Source organism: Mesoplodon mirus (assembly GCF_964341445.2).
Source record: "Mesoplodon mirus genome assembly, chromosome: 15".
NCBI classification, from domain to species: Eukaryota; Metazoa; Chordata; class Mammalia; order Artiodactyla; family Ziphiidae; genus Mesoplodon; species Mesoplodon mirus.
In genome coordinates, this window is record NC_138991.1 from 58,514,218 (window position 1) to 58,542,098 (window position 27,881).

Consider the following 27,881-nt stretch of genomic DNA (forward strand, 5'->3'; position numbering starts at 1 on the left):
TGCAATGCGCCTCTACGCTGTCCTATTAGGGCCGAACACGCGCTCTTAGCGGTTCCGGGAGTAGGAGGGATTCACTTCCGGCAGCAGGCATTGAAGTCATGGTAAGAAGGCGGGTGGTGGGAAGTAAGGGAGATGACGTGCTTTGTGGGTCTGGGGCAGGCCTGCAGACGCCTGGGGTTCTGATTCGGAGAATCTGCGGGAGGGACGTGTGTTCCGATTTGTTATTCCCCGCTCTCCTCTGCGCTCAGGTCACGTGGGCCAGCAACGGCGATAACTAAAACTCACTGAGCACTCGCCGAGCATCAAGTGCATTTGAAGGCTTTAAAACCATCATCACATTCAGTATATTTTGGATCCCCATTTTGAAAGATGAAGAAACTGGGGCCCAGAGAGGTGGACTAATTTGCCCAAAGATCCACAGCTGGTGACTGTAGGAGTCGGGATTGGAACCCAGATCTGACTTCACCGCCCAAAGTATCTTTCACTGCACTATTCGAGGTGTGGAACTGTGCATCTCATAAAACCCTTGTGCTATGGGTTGACGCCTCCCTCCTCCTCTGTTCTACCCCATCCCTCAGTTTACGCCAAGTAAACAGCGTTTCCCTTCTGACCCCAAGATGACGCTTTAACCTGACCGAGAATTGTGAACTTATTATGATGAATATCTTGCGGATTTGTTCCCCACTGGGACATTGATTGAGTTTCTTGCTTGGGGAAATGGCACACAGGCTGTGGATCCAGTGCCAGCCCAGAGTTGGCCCTCCCAAGGTTATTTGTTGAATGAATGAAGGCTGCGCCTCCTTTCCTATACCTACTTGAGCTGTCTGGAGGAAAGAGGTCCGGTTTAAAAGTCAGACTCTGCCCCACTCACTGGCTGTGTGTCTTTGGGTAAATTTCTTACCTTCTCTGGGCTTAGTTTCCTCCATGGTAAAGTAGAAGTAGTGGTTCCCATCGCAAACAGTTTTTGTGAAGATCACGTGAGGTAAAGCATCTGGCTTTACCTTTCTTTCCATCTCTGGCAGTGATGCCGGCCTCACAGGATTGGTGGGAGCCTCCGTGTAAGACGCTTTGCAGCTGTTCCTTGTGTGATTAGCATGGTTGAGTTCCATGAGAGAAATGGTCTCCCTGTCTCCCTTTCAGGCTGCCTTCCTCCGAGCTGTGCCGCGGTCGCCAGGGCCAGCTGCATGGGGAAGGCCTCTCCACGGGCTGTGGTGCTGCATTGGGCGGGATCCTAGGAGGTGGGTGGGAAGCAGGCCACCAGCCTCCAAGGAGAAACCACCCGGCACAGAGACAGAGACATTTCAGATGGTGTACCGGTTTGATGCCATCAGGGCTTTCGGGTACTTGTCTCGGCTGAAGGTGGCACAGACAGCCCTGACGGTGGTGGCCTTGCCGCCTGGCCTCTACTGGTACTCCCAGGGCCTCATGACCTTCAACTCCCTGTGCCTGGCGGGCGGGATCGCTGGCTTTGCCCTGGCCATGTTGTGCTGGATGAGCCATTTCTTCCGGAGGTTGGTTGGCATCCTGTACGTGAATGAGTCGGGCACCATGCTGCGGGTGGCCCACCTGAACTTCTGGGGCCGGCGACAGGAGACATACTGCCCTGTGACCGACGTGATCCCCATGACGGAAAGCCAGGATCGGCCTCAGGAGCTGTTCGTGCGGATCCAGCAGTACAGTGGGAAACAGACCTTCTACCTCACCCTGCGCTATGGACGCATCCTGGACCGAGAGCGTTTCACACAGGTGTTTGGGATGCTGGACAAGTTCAAGTGAACGGGCAGGAGCCGGGCCTCCTGCAGGAAGCCTGAGGGTGTGGGCGGGGCTGAAGGAGGGGGTCGGGCAGCTGGAGACTTTGCCAGGGCCCCTGGGAACTTGTCTTTTGGGATGAGGAAATTCATGAGATGGAAGTGAGTAACTGGATTTAGAAAGAGGCCCTGAGTGCAGATTCTTAACTGCACTTGTGTGTGACATTCAGATAATGGCCAGAAGTTTCTGTTAAGAGCCAGTTCTTGGAGGAAGCGATGCCAAGCTCTCTAGAACAGTTACACTGCTGTGAAATTAAAGACAGAGAGGTGGGGGGCGGGAGCCAGAAGACTTGGGTCTGTCTGTTTCCAAATCCCTGTCCTGGGGCAGGTTGTCAAGTCTCTCAGAACCTTGGTTTTCACATCTTAAAGTGGAAAAATCCTCTCTGTCTCCTGGGATGGGTGTGAGAATAAACAATAAACGTCATTGTTAGTTCAGAGGTGATGGCGCCGCAAAAGGCTTCCAGGCAATGGGTAGGGATTTCACCAGCCCTATGCTGCGCCCCCTTGTGGATCCAGCGGCGAGGGGACCAGGATGAAGCCTAGAGGTGGGTCGTTCATCCTGCCCGCACGGTAGCTGCACAGCCACTGGGGCAAGGTTGTAATCTGAGCAAGTTCACGGCCCAGAGGTCTAGGGGCTCTCACATCAGAAGGCTTTGCAGTGTGATAAAGTCAGATGAACTGTATGCTGGTGTGATACTTTATAAAATAAAGCCAGTTATATGTAATGTCCCCCATAATTAGCAATATGCTTATTATATAATTTGTAACAAAGAGGAAAGAAGTCATGATCTTTAATTCTACCACTCAGAAGTCAATAACTAAATTTTGTTTTGTGACCTTCCAGTCTTTTTTTTCAAATCGTAGTAAAATATAAACATAAATTTATCCTTTTAACCATTTTAAGTGTACACTAAGTGGTATTAAGTATATTTAGTGTTTTGCAACCGTCACTTCTCTCCATTTTCAGAACTTTTTCATTATTCCAACCAGAAGCTCTGCACCCATTAAATAGTAACTCCCCAATGCCCCCTTTCTCCAGCCCTTGGCAACCACTATCTGCTTTCTGTGTCTATGGATTTGCCTATTCTGGATATTTCATGTAAATGGAATCATCCACTGTGTGGCCTTTTATGTCTGGCTTCTTTCACTTGGCATAGTTTTGCAAGGTTTACCCATGTTGTAGCAGGTATCAGAACTTCATTCCTTTTTTATGGCGGAATAATATGTATATATCACATTTTGTTTATCCATTTCATCTTTCGATGGACATTTTGATTGTTTCCACCTTTTGGCTGTTGTGAGTAATGCTGCTGTGAACGTTGGTGTACAAACATCTGAGTTTCTGCTTTCAATTGTTTTGGGTATTTTCTGAGAAGTGGAATTACTGGGTCATACGGTAATTCTAAGTTTAACTTTTTGAGGACCTGCCAAACTTTTCCATAGTGGCTACACCATTTTATATTCCCACCAGCAATGCATCAGAGTTCCAATTTATCCACATCTTTTTTTTTTTTTTATAATAGCCATCCTAATGGGTGTGAAGTGGTATCTCACTGTGCTTTCAGTATTTACTTAAAACATAGATGTTATCCTGTATCTGAAATTGGCTTTTTTTTGCTTCATGTTATAACATAGGACTACGTCCATTATAAACATTCATTTAAAGTATTCAATCACAAGGAAGAAACCTTGTGACTATGTGAGATGCTGGATGTTAACTTACTGTGGTAATCATTTTGCAGTATATACATATATAAATCATGTTGTATACCTTAAACTAATACCATATTGTATGTCAGTTATATCTCAGTAAAGTTGGAAAAAATGGGCAGCATACCTTACAAATAGATAAAAACAAAAGGCCCCGATTATCTGATTTTTTTTCATTTAAATACTTTTTATGCAAAAAAAAATCAGTAATTGCAAAATATTCCACTGAGTGGATGTAGCTGGTCCTATAACCTTTCTTGTTTAAATGATCTCCATTTTTTCATTGCTATGAAGAATGTGATAAATGCCAACTATATGGAAAGATATCTTTCCTCTGTGTAGACTGCAAATGGCATTTTGAGAAAAGTGACTTTATAATCACGATAACATGAAAGAAGTTGTTAGATCTTCTTAGTTAATTTATTGCATTTCACAGAAGCAAGTAAAGCATGTAATTCAAGACAGTTTGTTCCTGGAGGCTTCCAAATCAGCCAGTCATCCCAAACCTCTTCTGCTGGGTGCTGAAGGCACCACGGTTCATAAAAGGGGAGGATTTTGGCCTTTGGACTGATAGCATCTTGGTGGGGAGGGAGGGCGGGTGCTAAGTGCATGTGTATAATTAGAAATGGGAGGGACTTCCCTGGTGGTCCAGTGGTTAAGAATCCGCCTGCCAATGCAGGGGACACGGGTTTGATCCCTGGACAGGGTGGTAAGATCCCACATGCCACGGGGCAACTAAGCCCGCGCACCGCAACGAAAGATCCCGCATGCCACAACCAAGACCCAACACAGCCAATAAATGAATAAATAAATAAATAAATATTTTAAAAAAGAAATGGGGAAAAGTGCAAGGAAAGAGAGGAGTGGGGTGGCCTGAGGCAGAAGAGCAGGAGGGGGTGAGGTTGGGAGAAGGGCCCGGATGGCCTGGGGCCGGGACTTTGAAGGGGACCCCAGGTGTGAAGAAGAGATGGCCATGAGCACCGCTTGTTCAGGCTGAGGGGACACAAGTGTGCATTTCTGCCCTGGACAGGAGTGGGGTGGGTGCCTTTGCTAAGGGGAGGACCCTGAATTTGATCCAAATCACTGTGGGGAGCCTTTGAAGTTCAGTGAAAGAAAGCTTGGGAGCTCTTAAGAACAAGAGGAAACAGCTTTTAATTTGTATTTGTTTTTAATTAAAGATGCAAATGAAAGGGCATAGACATATTATGGATTTGTCATTGCCTCTGTTAAATTCCCATCGCGTGTTAATTCCAGCCAGTCGAAGGCCATGGTCTGGGGAGTGTGTGACTATGTCCCTCAGATGTTTGGGAATGCTGGGCTCCCATTGTCAGCTGGGGTATATCTGCAGGGTCTCTAGATAGGGGGGGTTGTGCGTGCTGTGGACGGTGTGACCCAGAGCCCGGTTGTGGGCCTGGGGGTTCCCGGAGAGCCGCAGACCCACTCGGAAGTGCCGGCTCTTAGGGTAAATGGCATGTGGTTCCACTGACTTAGTTTTGTACCAACTTTACTCTAAAAGTACAACCAGAACCTGACTGCTCTCACCTGCTCCAGCCCTGCCATTTCGATCCAAGCTGCCCTCATAGCCTCTGGATTATTGCAACCTGCTGCTTCCATCCTTGCCCTTCTAGAGTCTGTTCTCGCAGCAGCCAAAGTGATCCTTCCTTCCTTTCTTCCCTCCTTCCTTCCTTCCTTCCTTTCTGCTGCACCTTGTGGCTTGTGGGATCTTAGTTCCCTGACCAGGGTTCGAACCCATGCCCCCTACAGTGGAAGCACGGAGTCCTAACCACTGGACCACCAGGGAAGTCCTGCCAAAGTGATCCTTTTAAAAGAATCACATCACTGCTGTAGAAGCTGAAGTCCTTACTGTGACCTCCAGGGCCCAGCACGGCCCGGCCCGGCCCCTACCCCCAGCTTTCTTCTCTCGTCCACAGCTCTGCACTGACCACTTCAGTTAGCTATATTTCCCTTGCTCCTCCTCCAGTAATCGAGGACCCTGCAGCCTCAGGGCCTTTGCACTGACAGTTCCTCTGCCTAAAAGCCTTTCTCCCTAGGTATCTACATAGAAGTGTCTATCTGTCTCTCTCCAGTTTCTCTCTCTGTGTAACAGGGGTGTTACTATTTATCCTCAAGAAGTTGTACTGAGGATTCAATTACATAAAAGACTCGATTATATAATTATCTGTAGAGCTGCTGGTTCCCTTCCCCACCTTTCCCTCACCTGCTTGTCAGTGACTTCAATTCCTGTGAACCTCTTCTCCCAAAGACACAGTCTGTGCCTATAAAATGTCTTTAAGTGGGACTAACGATCTGACCCTGACTTATTAAAACCAAAAATTAAATAGGCCTGTTGGGCTACCTGTGATCACTTAACCTGAGTGAGCTTCACCCCCTGGAGATTCTGATTATGTCTGGAGTGGATCCCCAGAATCTGTCTTTTTGTCAAGCTTGAGGCTAATTCTGCTATGCAGCCATGCTGGGAATTTCTGAAATAGATGACCAGGTGGACAACACCAGAATGGCACATGCCTCTGTGTCCCTGGGCCAATTTTTTTTTTTTTTCCCCTACAGAACAGGTTCTCCGCCTGGGCTCCGTGTGTAGAGTCACCTGGACACCTCTTAAAAAATACTGTTGCCCAGGCGCATGACCATTTTCCCTAGAGGGGATTCTCATGCGTAGCCTGATTTGACAGTCACTGCCCAGAAGTGTCAGCTCAGTGGGAGGTGACAGCCCCGATTCTCACCGGCTCTTGCACAAAAGAGCCTCCACTTGGATGTGTGGTTTGCTTGTGCAGTACCAGCAGAGGGCACACAGAGCAAAGGCATTGTTCTGTCCCTTTATTTCCAAGCTAAACTTACATGTGACAAGGGAAACAGTTTAGGGTTTCTGCAGTGCACCAGCGGGGCGGTAGTACCCAGTTCGCATGCTCCAGATCAGCAACAACAAAAACAATAAAACTTGCCTGTGCTCAACCCTGCAGGTTCTCGTTGGGCAGAAGCTGGGCATCTGTTTTTTGGGGTTTTTTTGCAGTACGCAGGCCTCTCATTGTTGTGGCCTCTCCCGCTCCGGACGCACAGGCTCAGCGGCCGTGGCTCACGGGCCCAGCCTCTCCACGGCATGTGGGATCTTCCCCGAGCGGGGCACGAACCCGTGTCCCCTGCATCGGCAGGCGGACTCTCAACCACTGCGCCACCAGGGAAGCCCCTGGGCATCTGTATTTTGATGCTTCCCAGGTAATTCCAAGGCACCCCAGGTTTTGAGAATCATTGTGTGGGATTGAGCCTTCCCAAGAGCCTTGCCTCTCTGGTGGCCAAGCAGCTTCTCAGAAAATGGAAACGGTCTTTAGATTCAGGTGGTGTGTGGTTATATTGGAGATTTCCCCCTTGGAAAACAATTCCAAAATAATCATCTAATAGAAATACTCAAGCATGTATATGAGGATATTCACTGAATGTTTCTAATAGTGAAACAAACACAACAACAACAGGAAGTAAACTAAGTTGCCATTAATAGGCAACACAGTTAAATAAGCTATGGAATATTACACACCCTTAAAAAGAATGAGGTTGAACCATATCGCTGATGTGACAGGATAATCATGGGGTAGTGTTAGGTGGAAAAAGCAAATCAGAGAGCAATATAGTTCTATATGATCCTATTTGTGATTTTAAAAAACACATTCCAATTTTTTCACAGTGGTTAATTCTGGGGAGGAGATTCAGGTGGATGAGACAGAGGGAAAACGTCTACTTTGAACTTCATGGCCTTCTAGTGTTGTTTAAAATTTCCGTAACGAGCATGTCATCCATCTTAACAAATGAAGTAAAATGCTGTAATAAACACAATCTCTTTTGCCATCCTTTCCCCCTCCTACCAGCTTTCGAGGTAAAGAGAAAAGTTTCTCAACCATGAATCTCCATTCTGGACTTGGAAGCTGGGTGGACAGTAGGAAACAGTCATTAAAAGCATTAGTGATACAACCGTGTTTGTATTTTGCAGACTGGTTTTCATTCCCATCTGCTGAGAACCACCTGGACTTTGGGCACCCCACCTGCCCTGGGCTGTGTATTATTTAGATGCAGGAAATGGGGTAACCTGTAGCATGTCCATTTTCACATGGTAGTTGCTAGGGACTGAATGTTTGTATCCCCTCCTAAAATTCATATGTTGAACCATAGCCCCCCATGTGATAGTGTTTGGAGATGGGACTTTTGGGAGGTGATTGGAGTCAGATGAGGTCATGAGGGTGGGGCCCCCACGATGGAATCAGTGCCATGTGAGGACACAAGCAGGAAGAGACCCTCACCAAGAACCCAACCCTGGATTTCCAGCCTCCAGAACCGTGAGAAATAAATGTTGGCTGTTTATGTTGCCCCATCTCTGATATTCTGTTAGAGCAGCCCGAGCTGAGACAGGTAGTCCTCCAGACCATGGTGAGGTCTGCTCCAACTGGGGACGTTCACAGTGTGCATGGCTGGGAGCCGTTGTCCCTCCTACACCGGTTACCAGAACTGAGCCTTACCTGGTCATAAGCCCAGGTATCCCACCCCCAGCCCATCATAAATAAGCATGTTTAATGCACTTCCCAGAACAGATTTGATGGGCTTAGCTGCTTGCAGGGGGCCAGCCTGGGGTGAGTTAGCCAAATAACTAGGAACTTGCCCTTGGCTGCTTTAAGAATTCAGGACTTGTGAATCTGCAGATGGAAAGCCACCGGGTCCCTTTGAAACCTGGGCAGAGTCCAACTTTTATGGCCCTGTTTTGATCCTGCAGCATTCATTCAACTATAAAATCATGCCTGATGAGGGTTAATCAGGCAGGGTCGATACCATCTGGCCATGTTTGTACCAACTCTAGTGACAAAACATCCGTTTTACTGATTAACAGTTGTAATCTACTCTGGGATCTGGTGGGACTTGTCCCCGTGTTGGGAAGTAGGTTTAACATTTAGAACTATATGTGAGCCAGGTTCACAGAGATCAAGTGGCAAAAGGAACCATTATGTATTAAGCACCTACCACGAGTCAGGAGATGATTACATGATTTTTTATTTTATTTATTTTGTTTATTTTTATTTTTTGGCTGTGTTGGGTCTTCGTTGCTGTGTGCGTGAGCTTTCTCTAGTTGTGGTGAGCGGGGGCTACTCTTTGTCACAGTGCGTGGGCTTCTCATTGCGGTGGCTTCTCTTGTGGAGCACGGGCTCTAGGTGCTTGGGCTTCAGTAGTTGTGGTGCGTGGGCTCAGTAGTTGCGGCACGTGGGCTCTAGAGCACAGGCTCAGTAGTTGTGGTGCGTGGGCTTAGTTGCTCCGCGGCATGTGGGATCTTCCCGGATCAGAGATCAAACCTGTGTCCCCTGCATTGGCAGGTGGATTCTTAACCACTGCGCCACCAGGGAAGTCCCGATTACGTGATTTTCTTGAATCCTCCCAGCAGCTGTTGGAGTTGGAGAACCAGAGAGAGGTCGCAAGTGTAGGGTGAAGCACGTGGCTTGGAAGCAAGACTTCCTACCTGCTTGAACCCCAGCCCTGCCACTCCCAGGCTGTGACTGTGGGCCAGTAATATAATCACTGTCTGTGCCTTGGTTTCTTCATCTGTGAATTAATGATAAAGCACCCATCGAGGGTAGTTGACGGGGCTGACGTAGTACATGAAAAGCACTTAAAAATAGCGCTTGGTCCAGGGAAGCCCTCAATAAGTGTCAGCTCTCTGCAGGTGATGCTCAGAGAGGTGAAGTGACTTACTCAAGGTCACCCAGCTAGAAAGCAGCAGAGTTAGGTCATTCTACTGCCTTGTCCTGCCTCCCCGGGGGTGGAGAAGGGGGAAGAAGGACAGAAAGTGGGAACAGTGACTGTTTTTAACAAAGGTCCTGGCACCTTCCACCCACCTACCTTAGGGATATATGCTTAGGAGCTCACACTAATGCTGACCAGTTCAAGTTCACTTTCCCAGGCCAGTGGCCAGGCTGGTGCTGAGAAGGGTCCTGAGTGGTTGATCCTCAACCAACCCCATGCTGACTGCATGTGCTCATTCACACACACCCGTGTGTCTTAAATCCTGGCCTCCAGGCTGTGTGATGCTGGGTGGGTTCCCCAGTCTCTCTGAGCATCAGGCTCCTCATCTTACAAATAGGCAGACACATACATCGCTCATAGGTGTGTTGTGAACATTACAAAGCCCCAGCAGAATATGCTTGTGCATAACAGATGCTCAACAAATGATAAATATTATCACTATATGTGATTATTCTTAAAAGCATATTTAATGGTAGATATTGCTTTCCTAGTCAGTTATTTCATAGACCTGTTTGGTGTCCCAGCCGGAAGGAACCTTGGAAATCACGTGGTCCAAACCGTACATTTTCCAGATGAGAAAAAGAAGGGCCGTGGAGGGCCACTGAGACAGCTGGGTGCAGAAGTGAGTCAGGAGCCCACAGCCCGTGGTTCTAGGTCAGGACACCAGGAGGACCAAAGAGCCAGCTCATTTCCACAGGTGCTGACTCAGCATCTCTTCCGTGCCTTCCCACGCTGCACCTACCTCACGGCTGATTCCCATCAGTCATCAGCTTACCACCTCAATCCAGTGACGGAGAGAATGTGATTTAATTGGTTTGGGGTGGGGCCTAAGCATTAAGATATTTACCAAGTTCTTTAGGGCAACTCCAAAGTGCCTCTAGCGTTGAATGTCACTGTCCTGGATGCAGTGGATTCTGTGCTTTTCCTTCCCTCTCCATCCAGCCCATTATCGCTGTCCTGGTTGGGCCACCTGGTCATCTTGATGGCCAGATTCCGACTGATCACCCAGTCTCTCTGTTGTTCACAGTGGACAATCAGGACATTCTTTCTAGAATGCATGTTGGATTACCCCCCTGCTCCAAACCTTTGGTGGCTCCGTCAGTTCATGGAGGGCCCAGACTGGCCCAGAAGGCCCTCCAGATCCGAGCCCTGCCTGTCCCTTTGGCCTGGTCTCCAGGCTCTTCTGCTTTCCTGGTCTTTGTGATCTAGAAATGCTGAACGCTGTAGAAATGCCTGCCTCATCCTGCCTTCGTGCCTTCAGCTAGCTGTTCTCTTGGTCTGGAATGCCTTCCACCCCTCCTGAGTCACTGGAGCAGTTCCCACTCAACCTTGAAGTTGAAACTCAGAGGCCTAACCTCCATCCTGACTTGGGCCTATCCTTTGTTCATGTACAATATCCTCCTGTATCCTGGTCCTTATGCTGGGTTGCTATGACCTTTGCCCCACTGGAAGGTGAGCTGAGGGTAAGGACCACACCTTGTCCATCCCCATTACATGGCATGTCTTGGATGAACTCGGATGAACTGAACGGCCTCACCAGGCTTCTAAGCCCAAGGCAGACTGAACGCAGGTAGAGAATTCCCCCAAGACATCCCTAAGAGGTGCTTAATCATAGGAGCTTCATAAGAACTTGTGAAATAAGTCCTTACCAAAACCATTTCCAAGCAAAAAGGCCACATTTACTCTGATGTTTCCATTATAAATATTTTGTTTTTAATTTAAGAATACTGATTAACACAGGAAACAGACTGAGTTCATGGAATTGTGCATATGGTCATCAGTTACACTGTGACGTGTTAATTTCTTTATCATTTATTGGCACTGTCAACAGAATACTGTAAACAAAACCACTTTGTATGCGTAAGTTGGCAAAGCTCCCTAGCTATGGTTTTCTACCATGAGCTGATATACAGATAGATATAGACAGATATAGATACACAGATTATATTCATGTTGTGCACGATTTTGCATGGTTACTGAGTGTCAGTAAAAATTATTTAAAAAACACCCATTTATAATAAAAGTGAGGATGTGCTAAGATTTGCCATGACCGGACCTTGTTTTCTGTAAAAGTGATGAGATTTGCTAGCGACATTTACTAAACTCTATGGCACTAATGTGTGATGGATTCGTTTCCGGACCGTCGGCCACAGAAGTTCTTCTGCGTGGGCTCTGCCTGAGCCAGCACCCTGTCCTCTGGGCTCCCTGTGTTTTCACTAACTTCTGGCAAGTTCCTTGAGCGCCGCTGAGAATGTTTTCCTTGAAATTCTCGCAGCTACACCTCCACCTCCAAAAGAGAACGTCTCAGGAACTCAATATGCCCTGAGTCAATGAGGACTGGCTGATAAATGGCTTAAAAAGTTTTATAAGTAACTTCCCTTGGTTAAGGAGTGAATAAGTCTGGAAATGACTTTCCAGATAGAAAAGATTTCATTTCTCTGTCAGTGCCCTGTGGGGAGAGAACAAAATATTGGAGCCACTCTCTCCACCAAAGAGAGCCAACGTTTCTGGTTGTGCCCTGGCTTAAAAACCTTTTGGACTCCAGGAATCTCATTGTATGTTTGGATCCAATGCTAAAGTTCTCAGGAGAAAGCATACATGAATTATGGTTTGGTTTGCATTTTGCTTGTTTGTTAAATAAGGCCTTGAATCTTGGGATATTGCCTGTGGAATCTGGATCCCCAGTGAAAAGTGTGAGGCTGTGAACTCATGTGTCTTTGCACGTGCTGTTCGCTTTCTGCAACACTCTTCCTTGTCTTGTCTACTTGGTGAACTCTTGTTCATCCTGCAAAATCCTGCTCAAATGTCACTTTCTCCTTGGAACCTCCTCTGACCCTTAGGTGGATTGGGCCATTCCCTCTGATTTCCTGATGTTCCTACACATACGACTGTTATGGCATTAATTGTTGGTTTAAGAGTCTGTTGTCCCCAGTGGGATGTGAGTCCCTTGAGAGCAGGGACTAGGTTTTATTTCACCTTTGGATTTCTAGTGCTTAGCATTGGGCCTGGGACAGAGCAGGTATTTAATGGAAGTTTCATGAATGAATGATTGGATAAATAAATGAATATACAAATGAGCGCAAGCTTGCAGAGAGAGGGAGGCTCCATTTAGTTGGCAGTGCGAATGCCCTTGGACACGGCAGAGCTCCTTAAAAGCAACGGATTAGCACTGAGTGCAGGAATGCAGGGTGAACCGGGATTCAGGGATTCCCCCTCGTCTGTTAAGCACGTGACTGCCTTTCATTCTTGGCAAAAATAGGATGATGACCAAATCTGCTGAAAAGCGGAAGCAGAAAAAAACCAAACCACTTTGAGATCTTTGGATGGTTAGTTATTAAAACAGAAAAGTGCTGAATTGAGAATCTTTATCTGCCCAGCTCCCAGAATAGTCAACCAAGGCACCAGGAGACCAAGTGGCTTCCTTTTGGACAGACTTCCTTTATCTACCCGCTAAACAACACTCATTGCTGGAGGACAACCAAATGCTCTTTTTAGGAGCATCTGAGATCAAATCAGTTCCAAAATTGTCTTGCCTCCAGCAGAGACCTCCTTAGCCTCAGCCATCATCCAATTAAGCCTCTAAGCATCACCTGCCTGGTCATCTCACAGTCACTCATGGCAGGAAAATCTCTGACTTGGAGGGGTAACGATAAGGAAGCCACCTTGCACCAACAGGCTACTTTTTCCTGCATGGAGCTCTGGTGCCTTCAATTCATGATGCCTCCAGCAAGAAGACACCTAGTCCAGTTTTGATGCAGCAGCAAAGCCGGTCCTGGGACGGCTCAGAAGTGGAGCAGAGGTGGATGAGCAGAGCTAGAGAAAGGGTCCCGGGGCGAGGGGTCCAAAGTCAGACCCCAGGTGCCGTGGGGACGGGAGGAGGGGTCTCTGCTGCCCCAGGCCTGGGCTTACACTCCTGGGTGTGTGTCCCTGGGGTGATCGGGCTCAGCTTTCCTTCCACAGAGGTCTGGGCTGACGTTTAACGGGAGGGAGGGAATTTGGGGAACGAAGGTGGTGAGTAAGACCTGTTGGCGATGCCCCCCAGAGATTCTCCCAGGACAAAGCCCCATAAAGGCGAGAATTCACAGTTTGGAGAGGAATCCCCGGATGGATCGGGGGAGTGGCCTTACTCTTCAGGAGGCCAGAAGACCCCTTCCCACACCCCCAAGCTCAATGCCGTGTCCCTACTCTCCTGCCTTAATATGCTCTGTCCTGCCCGTCACTGGACTGCACATGGGACGTGCTCAGAGCTTCGGGGCCTGGGCGCGAGGGGGAAGCATGTCTGTTTGCATAGGGCAGGGGGAGCCAGCGTCCTCCCCGTTCAGAACGCGTCACTTGAGAGGGACGGAACCCAGGAGTCCCAGCCCCCAGCCCCAGGAGCAGGTATCATTCCCTTGACTGGCTTCCAAAGGTATCGTTGGGGTCGAGGGTGGCAGATACCTGGCCAGGACCCTCGGGGCCCAACCTAAGACTGTGTCCAGGGCTCAAGCAGAATTTCTGGTCTTAAAACCAACGTGCGCCATTGGCTCTGCAGGGAGAGAGCAAACCAGCCCCTCCCCTCCCCCCAGGCCACGAAAAACATCCCCCCCCCACAAATAATCCTCCAGTTTATGCATTCACCTCTGATACTTTAAGTGAAAACATGAATTAGGCAAACTAATCAATTTGACAAGGGGTGAGATCAGGGCTTCCTCAGAGCGTGGAGGGAATGGCTTCTTTACTTGAAGTCGGCTAAGATGTCGCTGAAGATATTGAGGAACAGGTGTGCGTGGTGGTCCCTGAAGACCAGAGTGGGACGGAAGCGGATGGATTTGTCGCCGCAGCCCCCCAGCATCAGGCCTAAAAGGAGAGGCGGGGGTGGGTTAGGGGCTTGGGCTCGGAGTCACGGGCCGGGGAGCCGGGCGGGGTCACACACGGTGGCTACCGCATCCGTCCGAACCGTTCTGTCCGTCCAGCCGCCGTCCAGCCTTCCTTCCCGTCCTCTCTCATCGGCCAGCTCACCCGCCCTTCTCTCCCCTCCCTCCCCTCCAACTTCGAAGGCCAGCTCTGCTGCCCCTGAACTAGGCCTGCTGATTGAGAAATCCTGACACAAAGTCCTTGCCCTCCAGAAACTCGTGGTGTGGCGGGGAAAGAAAATAAGAAGTAAATTACAGAAGTGTGGGCAGGTCAGCAGTGCTTATGAAGGACGGAATCTGAGTTTTGGGGGTTTTTTTGGGCCACGCCACACAGCTTGCAGGATCTTGGTTCCCCATCCAGGGATCCAACCGGGGGAGTTCTAACCACTGGACCGCCAGGGAATTCTTGGAATCTGCTTCTTTCAAAGGGCGATTTCACCTTTGACTAGATGGGGCTCTTTGGCTGGGTTGTATAGTGTCTCTGAGACTCAGTTTTTTCATTCTCAGGAGGAGGTGAATTACCCCCTGCCCTTCAGGGCTGCTGCAGGATTCTCTAAGATGGTCCAGGTGAAAGACACCAGCTTTGACGCATAGTAGGCTCTCTGATCTGCCCCACTTAAAACTTCCATGGCTCCTATAGCTCTTAGGAGAAAGTCCACAATCTCGAACCTCATCCCCAGGCTGACGTGAACCTGATTCACCCCCTGCCACCCGTCTGTCCCTCGTTACATTCCATGCATTTGTTTTCTCCCTCTGTATGCCCCATTCTGCCCAGCTAAAGGCACACGTCCCTTCTCCTGCCCGGAATGCTCCTTCTCACCTTCTTCACCTGGCCAATTCCTATTCATCCGGCAAGATGTAGGGTAAAATGCCACTTCCTCAAGGAAGCCTTCCCTGATTTCCTGGACATTTTCCCCAGCTATTCGTTCTCTGGCTACTTTTCCTCTGTTCTAGGACTTATAACTGTAATAGATTGTTTATGGAATATTCTCTTTGACGTCACCCCTTCCTGCTAGACTGCAAGCTCCTTGAAGGAAGGGACCCTGGCTCTCCTGACCCTCTCCAGAGTTGGTACCTCTCACCTTCTGCTCACGTTCTCGGCGAATATCGTTGAATGAATAAATGTATACGGAAAGCTCCCTGGTAACTTTCTCTTCTTTTGAGAAAGGCAATTCAGACTATTTTTAGTCCTGTGAATCACCTTCCCCTTCTCCTCCCTCCGGGCCCCCCACCAGGAAATGTGGGTACCCCTTGCTGCCTTACCTTTGTTTCTGGCTGTTGAAATGAGTTTATTCCGTGTGGATTCATCTGGCGTGTCGAAGGAGCAGAAGGTGCCTCGTCCTCTCACTCTGCTGATGAGCTGGGGGTACCGGGCCTGCAGCGGGGACACAGGCCGGCATCAAAGCCAAGGAAGGCAGCCATCAGCCCACGTGGACCTCACGGCCACTCAGGACAGGGGCGGCCTGCGTTTGTGACAGCCTCAGAACAACAAGATCCCTGCCGAGCCCGGCCCTGGCGCGTCCCATACTCCAGCACCAACAACTGCAAGCAGGGTGCAGCTGTACCCCCAAGGGACATAAGTAAGTGCCTGACATTTCTCCTGCCACGCTGGTGACAGGGGAAGGAACATTGTGGCAGGAGGGAAGGGCCCGATCCTTCCACCCTTCCCAGAGGCTTTTCCTAGCACCTACCCCTGCCCAGCCTCAGTCTAAATGCAAATCCAGCCCAAGAAAAGAAAAAGAAATTCCCCCTAGAGCTACAGCACAGTTAGAGGCTCTCAGCTATCTCAGCAGCCACACTTGCCCCTTCAGAGTCTGCAATCAGGCAGATCTGGGTTTAAAGCTCCCCATTCTCATCCAGAAAATGAGGAGAATTATAGTTTCCTAACTTCAAGTTGTTCTGGGTTAAGGGTGCCAGAAGAAAAACAGGACACCCAGTTAAATTTCAGATAAGCAACTTCTAATTCTTTTAGTATAAATATGTCCCAAACATTGCATGGGATATACTTATGCTAAAAAAAAAAAATTAGTTGCCAACTTTTAAATTTAACCGGGTGTCCTGTATTGTAATTTGCTAAATCTGGCATCCCTACCTGGGAGAGGAAGACGGTGGTCCCTGAAGCTCCTGCCTCTGCCCCGTGACTGGAACCAAGTCCAGTGTCCGCCCTTCCCTCCTGGGCTTCAGACTTGTGAAATTTAAACTTAACTGCAGGGGGGACCTGCTTTTTTTCCCCCCTAAATGCAGCAATCCTATGCTGAGGATTAAATGAGATAAGGCACTTAACACAATGCTTGGCACAGAGCAAGTTCTCAATTAATGGAAATAATAATAATAAATAATAATTATTATTATTGTTATGTCCTTGATCATGTCAGAGAGGTAAACGCTGGCAAAGAACATGGGCTTGGGAATTCCCTGGTGGTCCAGTGGTTAGGACTCAGCACTTTCACTGCTGGGGGCCTGGGTTCGATCCCTAGTTGGGGAACTAAGATCCCGTCAAAAAATAGAAAAAAAAGAAAGAAAAAAAAAGAACATGGGCTTTGAAGGCTACAAGAATCAGGTTCAAACCCCAGTGGAAGCTGTGTAACTTTGGACAAGTTAATAACCCACTACACCTCAGTTTCCTCATCTGTAAAATAAGGATCATAGTGGTGTCTACACCCACGGTGTTACCGTTGGACTTAAGAGTGTATGAGGGGCTTCCCTGGTGGCGCAGTGGTTGAGAGTCCGCCTGCCGATGCAGGGGACACGGGTTCGTGCCCTGGTCCGGGAAGATCCCACATGCCGCGGAGCGGCTGGGTCCGTGGGCCATGGCCACTGAGCATGTGCGTCCGGAGCCTGTGCTCCGCAACGGGAGAGGCCACAACAGTGAGAGGCCCGCGTACCGCAAAAAAAAAAAAAAAAGAGTGTATGAGATCCCTATTACGGAACTTGGCAGGAGCAGGCTCTTAGTAAATGGAAGCTGTTATCACTACCACCCCTCCTCGCCGCCTCATCATCACCATCACCATCACCATCAGTGGATCTGCTCAGCTCGCTGGTGACTGGGTGCTTCAAGCTCCCGGAGGAAAGGCTCTTTGTATCCAGCCCTCTGGGGAGGGTCATCTCTCCTCCTAACTCCTGGGCTGGGCTGGCCAGTCCTGGAAACACTGTGGTTCCTCCCAGCAGCATCCCCCATCCCCAAATCTAGGAGAGCGTGTCGGGCAGGGAGTAGACATAACAAAGACAAATAATTACAATAAAGAGCTATACTGTCCAATGAGGTGGCCACATGTAGCTGTTGAAATGTGAGTCCAAATTGGAATGCACTGTAAGTATAAAATACATACTGGATTTCAAAGACTTATTATGAGAAGAAGAATAAGAAATATTGAATTATTTTATATATTGGTGGCATGTTGAAATAATATTTTGGATATGATGGGTTAAGTAAAGTATATTATTCAAATTAATTTCAGCTCCTTCTTTCTCACTTTTAGTTTGGGTACTAGGACCTTTGAAGTTATGTGCATAGCTAGCAATCTATCCCCCTGGAGAGCACTGCTACGGAGTGATCAGGATGTACAAGGTGGTCCAGAGGAGGGAATAGTGGGCACATGGGTGGGAATGAGAGACAGGGAATGCTGGGGAGGTTTCTCAAAGGAGGGATGCCTGAACTCAGTGTCAGCAGAAAACCGGGAGTTCAGGAACTGGGAACGGGGTCGGCACGGAGTGGTGGGAAGGCATCCCCTACAGAAATGGCGCAGCCTATTCAGAATCGCTGGGGCAGCGGGTGTGGTGCTACACTGAAGAGCTCAGCTGCTGCCCGCGGGGGCCGTGGGGAGCCGTGGATGGGGAGCCGGGAGGGCCGGGGTGGGGCCGGGCGGAGTACCTGGAGGTCCAGCAGTCCCGTGAGCAGGGCCTTCCCGGCGTGCACCGCGTTATTCAGCAGGTCCTCTCGCTTGATGATGTTGATGACCTCCGCCAGCAGCAGGTTCTTGGACGGGTCCCCCAGCCACGTGTTGAAGATCCGGTAAGGCTGGAACAACACACGGGGTATCAGAAGGGTTCCGGGCCCAGCCTCAGACACACTTCTCCCCATTTAGGAGGAGAGAGACTAACCCAGCGAGTAGCTACTAAGTGCTGGGAGGATAACGCATATGGTCTCACTAAAATCTCTCCGTAACAGGGCTTCCCTGGTGGCGCAGTGGTTGGGGGGTCCGCCTGCCGATGTAGGGGACGCGGGTTCGTGCCCCGGGCTGGGAGGGTCCCGCGTCCCGCGGAGCGGCTGGGCCCGTGAGCCATGGCCACTGAGCCTGCGCGACCGGAGCCTGTGCTCCGCGGCGGGAGGGGCCCCAACAGTGAGGGGCCCGCGTACCGCAAAAAAAAAAAAAAAAAAAAATCTCTCCGTAACAGCAACCCTGTAGGCAGGTACTATTAGGGACGCCAACTTGCCCAGGTCCTGGGAAATCCCTTAGTCCGGGGGAAACCGAGACGGCTGGCCCCTAATTACTGTAATCCTCATTTTATAAAGGAAGAAGCTGAGGTGCTGAGAGGTTGAGTGATTTGTCTGTGAAAATATGGCCCTTAGGTGTTGGAGTCAGGAGTGGATTGGTGGCATTCTGACCCTCAAAGACCACCCGCTTTACTCCCCCTTCAGGGTGTCAATGCAGCCAACTAAAACACACTTCCCAGCCTCTCTTGCAACTAGGAGTGGCCATGTGACCAGATCTTAGTCAAAAGTGGTAGAAACAGAAATGTGGGATTTCTGGGAAGACTGCTTAAAGACGAGAAGGGGGCCACTTTATCCTTCCTTCCTTTTTCCTTGCTACTGCATCAAATTGAGACGGTGCTCCAGTAGCCATTATGGATCATGAGGTGACCTTGAGGGTAGAAGCTACATGCAGGAATGGTGGAAGGAACGATCCTGGGCCCTTGATGACTGTGTGCATGTGTGTGTGTGTACGAGAATCCATATGTACAAGTGGCAGTACAGTAAAATGGTTTAGAGTATGAGCTCTGGGTTTAAATCTTGACTTTGTCACTTAACAGGCTGTGTAACCTTAGACAACTTACTTAACCTCTCTGTACCTGATTCCTCATTAGCAAAACGGGAGAGAAAAATACCATCTACTTGGTTAGACTGTTGTAAGGATTAAAAGTACAAGAGGAATACTTAGAACTGGGCCAGGCACAGAGCAAATGCTCCATTCACAGCAGCAGCTAATAACAATATTTTTGCCTGTGCACAAAGCAAAAAATTAGAAGCCTGGCAATGGACTGCTATGAAGTCAGCCCTGCAGAGAGAGCTGGGGTAATCGTAAGCATTGGCTTTAAATTAAATTGATAAGAACTAGGCTTTAGGAAACTTCTGTGACACATTAGGTATTCACTTAGTTCCTTGCTGGTGAGAAAGAAGCAGTAATGAGAAGTCGATGCCCCTTGCCCCGCCTCCCTCCCCTGCCCTGGACAGGAGAGAGGGGTGGGCGGGCGGGTCGACACTCACAGCGTTGGGCCTCAACTCCTCCTTGTGGAAGAAGCCCCCGGTCATCATCTTCTTGCTGAAGGTCATCACGTCCGCTGGGTCATCCAAGCCCCAGTGCTCGTGGGCCCAGAACTTGCCGGTGCAGCCTCCTCCAGTCTGGACCTCATCCACCAAGAAGGCACAGCCGTGCTGGCCGAGATAGAACAAAGGAGAAATAAACACCCAGCGCAACTCGCCCTCCTCCCCAAATCCAGCCCAAGAGCCACTGCTTTCTGAACCTCAAACCAAGCCCGTGTTCTTGGGCTGTGCAAAACCAAACTAAGGCTGCAGGAGGGCAGTTCCAGCAGGCCTGCGTCTGCACGTGGCCTCAAACTGCTCAGCCGGACGAAACCGGAACATCAAATGCTCCCTGAGCCATTGGCTTCGGTCCCTGAGCAAGTTGACCTGCTCAGAAGGAAGTGTGTCCCAACTGTAAGGCAGCCCCATTTCCCAAACTTCTGGTGCAGTGTTTGCCAGCTCTGCTCATCACCCGGACTATTATTTACTTAGCATTTGTGTTTAAATCAACTCATGTCATGTCACCTTTATCCGGGAACTGACTGATTGGACAGGCCAGTTATATGTGCAAGACACATTAAAATAGACATGATATTAACATGAAGTTTGTTCATTTGGCTTCTGTTCAGTGTGGACCACAATGGGCTGAAAGATGAGGTGGGATCCTTAGAAAGAAAAGGGAGGAGGCTGAGGCTTTCCCCAGGATGTTCTCTTGATTGGGAATGTCCCCGACTAAGACGGCAGGTTGGAGACTGACTTTGGAATAAGATTTTAGGGGAGAATCCCCTGTCATGCCCTCACCCCCAACTTCTCTACCCGTGAGGCCAACAGGCAGCCTCTGAACATCTGGAAGTTTACAAGGACCCCAGGCTAACCCTTTGCTCTGGAAAACCAACTGCAAATGGCCCGTGGCCCCATCCAGCCCTGGCCCTGTGTGCTGACCTTCCTGGAGATGTCCCTCAGCTTCCGGAAGAAGTCGTCTGACGCGTGGTTGTCTCCACCCTCAGACTGGATGGGCTCCACTATGATCCCGGCCACCGTCTTCTTCTTCTTCCGGTATTTCACGATCAGGTCCTCCACCTGGATTCCAAAGGGGGACATGACAAGGACTCGTGGAGGCTCTTGGGCAGCCTCGGAGGACGGGCATGTGGGGTGCTGTGGACCCCTGGAATTTAAGTTGAAAATGTCGTAGTGTCTTATCATTACATAGAATACACAATGGAGAAAAGACAGTCTCGTCAGCAAGTGGTGCTGGGAAAGCTGGACAGCTGCATGTAAATCAATGAAGTTAGAACACACCCTCACACCATACACAAAATAAACTCAAAATGGCTTAAAGACTTAAATATTCAATATAAGACACAGCACTATAAAACTCCTAGGAGAGAACATAGGCAGAACATTCTCTGACATAAACTGTAGCAATGTTTTCTTAGATCAGTCTCCCAAGGCAATAGAAATAAAAGCAAAAATAAACAAATGGGACCTAATCAAACTTATAAGCTTTTGCACAGCAAAGTAAACCATAAACAAAAGGAAAAGACAACCTACAGACTGGAAGAAAATATTTGCAGACGATGCGACTGATAAGGACTTAATTTCCAAAATATACAAACAGCTTGTACAACTCAATAACAAAAAAACAAACAACCCAATCAAAAAATGGGCAGAAAACCTAACAGACATTTCTCCAAAGAAGACATACAGATGGCCAACAGACACATGAAAAGATGCTCAACATCACTAATTATTAGGGAAATGCAAATCAAAACTACAATGAGGTATCACCTCACACCAGTCAGAATGGCCATCATTAAAAAGTCTACAGGGCTTCCCTGGTGGCGCAGTGGTTGGGAGTCCGCCTGCCGATGCAGGGGACCCGGGTTCGTGCCCTGGTCCGGGGGGGTCCCGTGTGCCGCGGAGTGGCTGGGGCGGTGGGCTGTGGCTGCTGGGCCTGCGCGTCTGGAGCCTGTGCTCCACGGCGGGAGGGGCCGCAGTGGTGAGAGGCCCGTGTACCGCAAAAAAAAAAAAAAAAAAAGAAAGAAAAAAGTCTACAAATAACAAATGCTGGAGAGCGTGTGGAGAAAAGGGAACCCTCCTACACTGTTGGTGGGAATATAAATTAGTGCAGCCACTATGGAGAACAGTATGGAGGTTAACAAAGTAAAAATAGAGTTACCATATGATCCAGCAATCCCACTCCTGGGCATATATCCAGAGAAAACTCTAATTTGAAAGATACATGCACCCCTATGTTTATAGCAGCACTATTTACAATAGCCAAGAGGTGGAAGCAACCTAAATGTCCATTGACAGATGAATGGATAAAGAAGATGTGATATAAATATACAATGGAATATTATTTAGCCATAAAAAAGAATGAAATAATGCCATTTGCAGTGACGTACATGGACCTAGAGATTATCATACTAAGTGAAGTAAGCCAGACAGAAAAAAACAAATTTCATATGATATCGCTTATATGTGGAATCTAAAAAATCATACAGGGACTTCCCTGGTGGTCCAGTGGTTAAGACTCTGCACTTCTACTGCAGGGGGCATGGGTTTGATCCCTGGTCGGGGAACTAAGATCCCGCATGCCACGAGGTGCAGCCAAAAAAAAAAAAAGAAAAAAAATACAGGTGAACTTATTTACAAAACAGAATCAGACTCACAGACATAGAAAACAAACTTACGGGAAAGTGTGGGGAGGGAGGGATAAATTAGGAGTTTGGCATTAGCAGATACACGCTACTATATATAAAACAGATAACCAACAAGGTCCTACTGTATAGCACAGAAAACTATATTCAATATCTTGTAATAATCCATAATAGAAAAGAATCTGAAAAAGAATATATATACACATATATAAACATACATATATATATGACTGAATCACTTTGCCACTGCAATGAGAAGCCCACGCACCACAGAAAAGAGTGGCCCCTGCTCGCCACAACTAGAGAAAAGCCCGCGTGCAGCAACGAAGACCCAATGCAGCCAAAAACTAAAAATAAAAATTTAACTTTTTTTAAACTATTTTTTTAAATTGAAGTATAGTTAATTTACAGTGTGTTAGTTTCTGGTGTACAGCAAAGTGACTCAGTTACATACACACACACACACACACACACACAAACACACATATTCTTTTTCAGATTCTCCTCTATTATAGGTCATTATAAGAAAAAAAATTTTAACTGTTAACAGTGAGAAAAGCATCTTATTTTCCCCAAGAGGTTATATTTCTTGAACTCTTGCTCTAAAATGGGCATCTTCTTACAGATAATTAAAGACTAATAATTGTGATACTTGGGGCTTCCCTGGTGGTGCAGTGGTTAAGAATCTGCCTGCCAATGCAAGGGACACGGGCTCGACGCCTGGTCTGGGAAGATCCCACATGCCGCGGAGCAACTAAGCCCGTGTGCCACAACTACTGAGCCTGCGCACCTAGAGCCTGCGCTCCACAACAAGAGAAGCCACCGCAATGAGAAGCCCATGCACCACGACGAAGAGTAGCCCCAGCTCACCGCAACTAAAGAAAGCCCGCGTGCAGCAATGAAGACCCAATGCAGCCAAAGATAAAAATAAATAAATTTATAAAAACTAAAAAAAATTGTGATACTTTATTAATAATTTAATAATTAACACATAATTGAAAAAACCAAACCATACACCTGGATAGAGTAACAAGTACAATCTTTCTCTGTTATTCAGAATTAAGGAAAAACCTTCTATTTGGATGATGCAATTTTAGCCTCAGTCTCACCAGTTGCCCCAAGGAAGCTCTAAGACGCTTTTCTTTGCAATCAGAGTGTCATTTGCAATTTGTCATCATATGGCTATTTTCTTGCTTATTTGTCCAGTGCTGTGTTTCTGACTACCCTATACTATCTGATAGGATGCAGGAAAGACATGTGGCTATCAAGCTCTTGGAATGTAGCTGGTCCAAACTGAGATGTGCTCTATGTGTAAAATACACAGTGTTTCAAAGATCTAACACGAAAAAAAGAATATAAAAACATGTCATCAATAATTTTTAAATATTAATGACATGACAATATTTTCGATACACTGGGTTCAATAAAATGTTATTAAATTTAATTTCACCCAATTATTTTTACTTTTAAAAAATGTAGTTACTAGAAAAGCTGTAGTGACTTTTAGCTTGCCTTATTTTGCTTGGACTGCATCACCTTGTCTCTTATTTACCACTAAGTACCCAGCGCCTAGCACCTTGCTTTACACCTAGTAGGTGTTAACTGTTAATTAAAAAGAATGATGAGCTTAAGAGGCAAACCAGCCTTATTTGAGCTCAGATCCAAATCTGAAGAGTGACAGCCATTCCCCGCCACCCCCCACCCTAAAAAAAAGAATCCTTCCAATGTCTTACATGGAACCCCAATATATGGGACAGATCAAAGGGGGGCTGTTCTGGTTGAAGCGGAGGCACGGGGACCAGGGTTGCCCATCCTTAGTCCCTCGCCACCCCCACTGCAACCTCCAGGGCTCCCAAAAAAGCCCCAGGATTCTGGAGAAGATTGACACACAGTGGACTACAGGATCCCATGGAATTGTTTTTCCTATGAGCTGCCCTGTATTCTTTCCATCCGTTCATTTTCTCCTACTCCAGAGTCAATGAAGCTTGTCCCCAAAGAAACTCACGATACAGAAGTTGGTACCAGAAGCGGGGTGATGGAGGCTGGGTGGCAAAATCAATGTCTCAGTACCTTTCCTAACATGGAACATCGGGACACGAAGCGCCCCCATCCCCCCGTCCCACCCAGGGAGCGCCACGCGGGTCCCTGGATAGACTCTTTGTGTGTTCCTCTTCCCCAGGGCTGTCTTGGGGTGAGGGGTTGAGGGGGAGGTGAGGGGAGGACCTGGGGGTTACCTCTTCTAGACAACGGGCCTCTTCTTGTTGGTTCTCCTTCACAAACTCTTCCAGAGGATACTTCAGCCGTGGGAATGGTGCAATGGGCCAGTCGAAGGAAGGGATGTCGATCTTGTGAATAGCTTTGGAGTGCGTGGTCGCTAAGCAACCTAAGCCCAGCACAACAGAAGAGCAGAGGTTGGCTCAGGGAAGGAGGATGGACTGTCTCTGAGCAGGAGATGGGGCAGCCCAGGGAGGCCCGGTGCCTGCAGAACCCCAGTTCTGGGAACATCCTGAAGCTGAAGTGGCACCCATGTGTCTTAATCTGTGCGTGTGTGTGTGTGTGTGTGCCTTTGCTTTCTGATCTATCACAGACTAACACAGACTTTGAAGGAAGAGAGACAAGGATTCAAATCCTAGCTCTGCCACTGCATGGCCTTGGAATGTTCCTTCCCTTGCCGAGCCTCAGTTTCCACATCTGCAAAGTGGCAACAGCCATCCCCAGTCTCCAGGGAACGGTATGCAATCGGTGAGACAATACGTGGAAGCCGCCAGTGCCAGATCAGAGGCAGCCGTCGCTATTGTTGTTGCTGTTATTATTACTCTACCTGCCACCTTGGGATCTCACGGCCCTCCTTACCCATGGTCCTCCCATGGAAGGCACCCATGAAGGAGAGGATGCTGTAGTCGGGGCACCCGGGGGCCTGGAACCAAGAAACAGCCATCAGTCAGGGTTGTGAGCTGGGGACCTACATGGTGGCCCCCACGAACCTCGAGGAGTACGAAAGTCTCAGGAGAACCAGGATCCCCTCTCAGGCAGAAGTTACAAACTGGACTCCAGAGGTCTGTATCCAGCCCACACGTGGTGTTTTCTGTTTGTTTTTTATCAAGAGATTTCATGAAATAGATATCTGAACCTCTGTCTTCTCACAAGTTCTGCACCACGTGGGCCCATTTTTCTCGGTCAAGCCTGAAGGTGGGCGAGCATGCTGGCCCTGGGCCCTCACCACCCACCTTTCTCCTATCCATCACTGGCAGGCGTCCGCAGGCTCTTCAAACTCCCCTGCCTCGGTCCCCCTGCCCCCCCGACTGCTCCCACAGCCCACAGATGGGCCAGGTGCTGGTGGTGGTACCTGCCTCCTGTGACCTGAGGTTGAGCTGGGCCCCTCACAGGACATGCCCAGGCTTTGGACGAGGTCTGCTGGGCCAGAGTGGGAGGGTGGGACCCCCAGCTTTCCCTCTCCCCACGGGGCTGCCCCTGAGCTCAGGAGGGACTCATGAACCCCACTCTTCTCCCAGCCCCAAGCGAATGGCACAGCAGCACTGCCTTCTGACCCTCCAGCTGGCAAGGGAATCAGACCTGCCTCCAGTGACTCAGGAGCCACTGGGGACACGGCAGAGGCCACCTTGGGGGCCCCTGAGTCTCTGGGAGGTTGTACGGAATTTTCTCAGGCTGGCTGATCTCCACTGGGTCCCTGAGACCCCCGGGAAAAGCTCCAAGACCTCTTCCCACAAATCCCAGAATGCCTTCTTGTCATTTTCCTTTGTTAGTCTCCAAATGTGATATATAGGGCGTAACTTGTTTTACTGTACTTCACAGATGTTGCGTTTTTACAAATTGAAGGTTTGTGGCAACACCGCATGGAACAAGTCTACTGGAGCCATTTTCCAACAGCATTTGCTCACTTCGTGTCTCTGTGTCACATTTTGGTAATTCTCACGATATTTGCGACTTTTGAGTTATTATTCTGCTTGTCATGGTGACCTGTGATCAGTGATCTGTGATGTTACCACTACAACTCCCTGAAGGCTCAGATGATGGTTAGCATTTTTCAGCAATGAAGTATTTTTGAATTAACGTGTGTACATTTTTTTTAAGACATAAGGCTATTGCACATTTAATGGACTACAGTAGAGTATAAGCATAACTTTTCGATGCACTGAGAAACTAAAACAAGTCATGTGACTCGCTTTATTGTGATATTTGCTTTATCGAGGTGATCTGGAACCGAACACCCAATATCTCTGAGGTGGCCCCTATGCTGATTTACATGGTTGAGAGCACAGTGTCTATACACTTTACATCCCACTGTTTTCACTAAATTATAGCACACGTCTCCAGGCCAAGAGAAACCCTTTGTGATTATTCTGGCTGCAGAACTTTGTGTTTGGACACAGTGGGTAACTGAGTTCAGTGGCTCTTGATCTGCAAACACCCGCCCCCCCCCCACCTTTTTTTAAGCGGTATATACTTCTGCCTCAGTCATAGTGGGAATTAGGGGAAGGACTGGCCTGCTCTGGTTGAAGCTGGCTGGGAAGCTTGGAGCCTTACTTGGTCTTCCCCATGCACCCCCGACTGTTGTACCCCAACAGTGGCCCCCTTGGTGCCTCCCTGAACTGCTGGGGTTCCACTTGGAACCCCTACACTTAATCCATCTTTCCCCATTACTGGATATACAGGTGGTGGCCAATCTAAACACCAACGGGTTAACACTCTCGCACATACATTTGTGTTGACATTTTGGATTGTTCTAGAGAATACATGAAATGCCACTTTAGATGGGTCAAATACAGGCAGCTGTCCTGGGAAACTGATGAGTGCTAGTCCGAAGAGTTCCACTCGGCCGGCCTTGAAACCAAGGGAATGGACTAGGGGGTTGGAATGCTTGGGGAGCCCTTGTTGTGGACTGAATGTTTAAGTCCCCCTCAAATTCATATATTGAAGCCCTAACCCCCAGTGTAATAGTATCTGAACATGGGGTCTTTGGGTGGTACTTAGGGTTGGACGAGGTCATGCGGTTGGAGCCCTGTGATGGGATTAGTGCCCTTATAGGAATGGACAACAGAGAGTCTGCTCCCTCTCCCTGAGATAGATGGAGGACACAGTGAGAAGGTGGCCATCCCCAAGCCAGGAAGAGAGCCTGCCCTGGGAAACTGGATTGGCCAGCACCTTGACCTTGGACTTCCAGCCTCCAGAACTGTGAGAAAATACATCATACACATCTGGTGCTTAGGCCACCCTGTCTAGGGTTTTTGTTATGGCAGCCCAGGCTAACTAAGACACCTTCTACTTGAGGAGGACAGGGCCCCACACATGAGGCGGAGGGGATGCTGGGCTCACCTGGTTGATCATGCATGTCTCCAGCTCCTCTTTGGAGAAACCCGATTGGCCCCTTTCCTTGCTCTGATAAAACGGAACAGAACAAACTCTCAGAGACACTTTGGGGCAGGAAGGGCTCCCACTTTCCACCCAAACCAACATCTAGTCAACGAGGGGATGCTTT

The 27,881-nt window shown here is 48.5% G+C and overlaps 2 protein-coding genes across 2 annotated transcripts in view; one reads left to right on the top strand and one right to left on the bottom strand.

The window, feature by feature from the left end:
* The first annotated feature begins 52 nt into the window (after positions 1-52).
* TMEM186 (transmembrane protein 186) lies at positions 53-3,632 on the top strand. The gene is made up of 2 exons (XM_082600427.1): positions 53-101; positions 1,141-3,632. Exons 1-2 carry the CDS (start codon positions 99-101, stop codon positions 1,774-1,776), a joined length of 639 nt encoding a protein of 212 aa, XP_082456553.1. The 5' UTR covers positions 53-98; the 3' UTR covers positions 1,777-3,632.
* A 7,043-nt stretch (positions 3,633-10,675) lies between these two features.
* ABAT (4-aminobutyrate aminotransferase) overlaps positions 10,676-27,881 on the bottom strand; it is a 91,582-nt gene continuing 74,376 nt past the window's right edge. Inside the window, exons 9-16 of the mRNA XM_082643653.1 lie at positions 27,719-27,781; positions 25,238-25,301; positions 24,619-24,767; positions 20,664-20,801; positions 19,686-19,853; positions 18,072-18,218; positions 15,464-15,575; positions 10,676-14,144 (exon numbers count right to left, since the gene is read on the bottom strand). Of these exons, the coding sequence (XP_082499779.1) occupies positions 14,023-14,144; positions 15,464-15,575; positions 18,072-18,218; positions 19,686-19,853; positions 20,664-20,801; positions 24,619-24,767; positions 25,238-25,301; positions 27,719-27,781 (963 nt within the window). The 3' untranslated portion in view covers positions 10,676-14,022. The remainder of the gene's footprint in view (positions 14,145-15,463; positions 15,576-18,071; positions 18,219-19,685; positions 19,854-20,663; positions 20,802-24,618; positions 24,768-25,237; positions 25,302-27,718; positions 27,782-27,881) is intronic.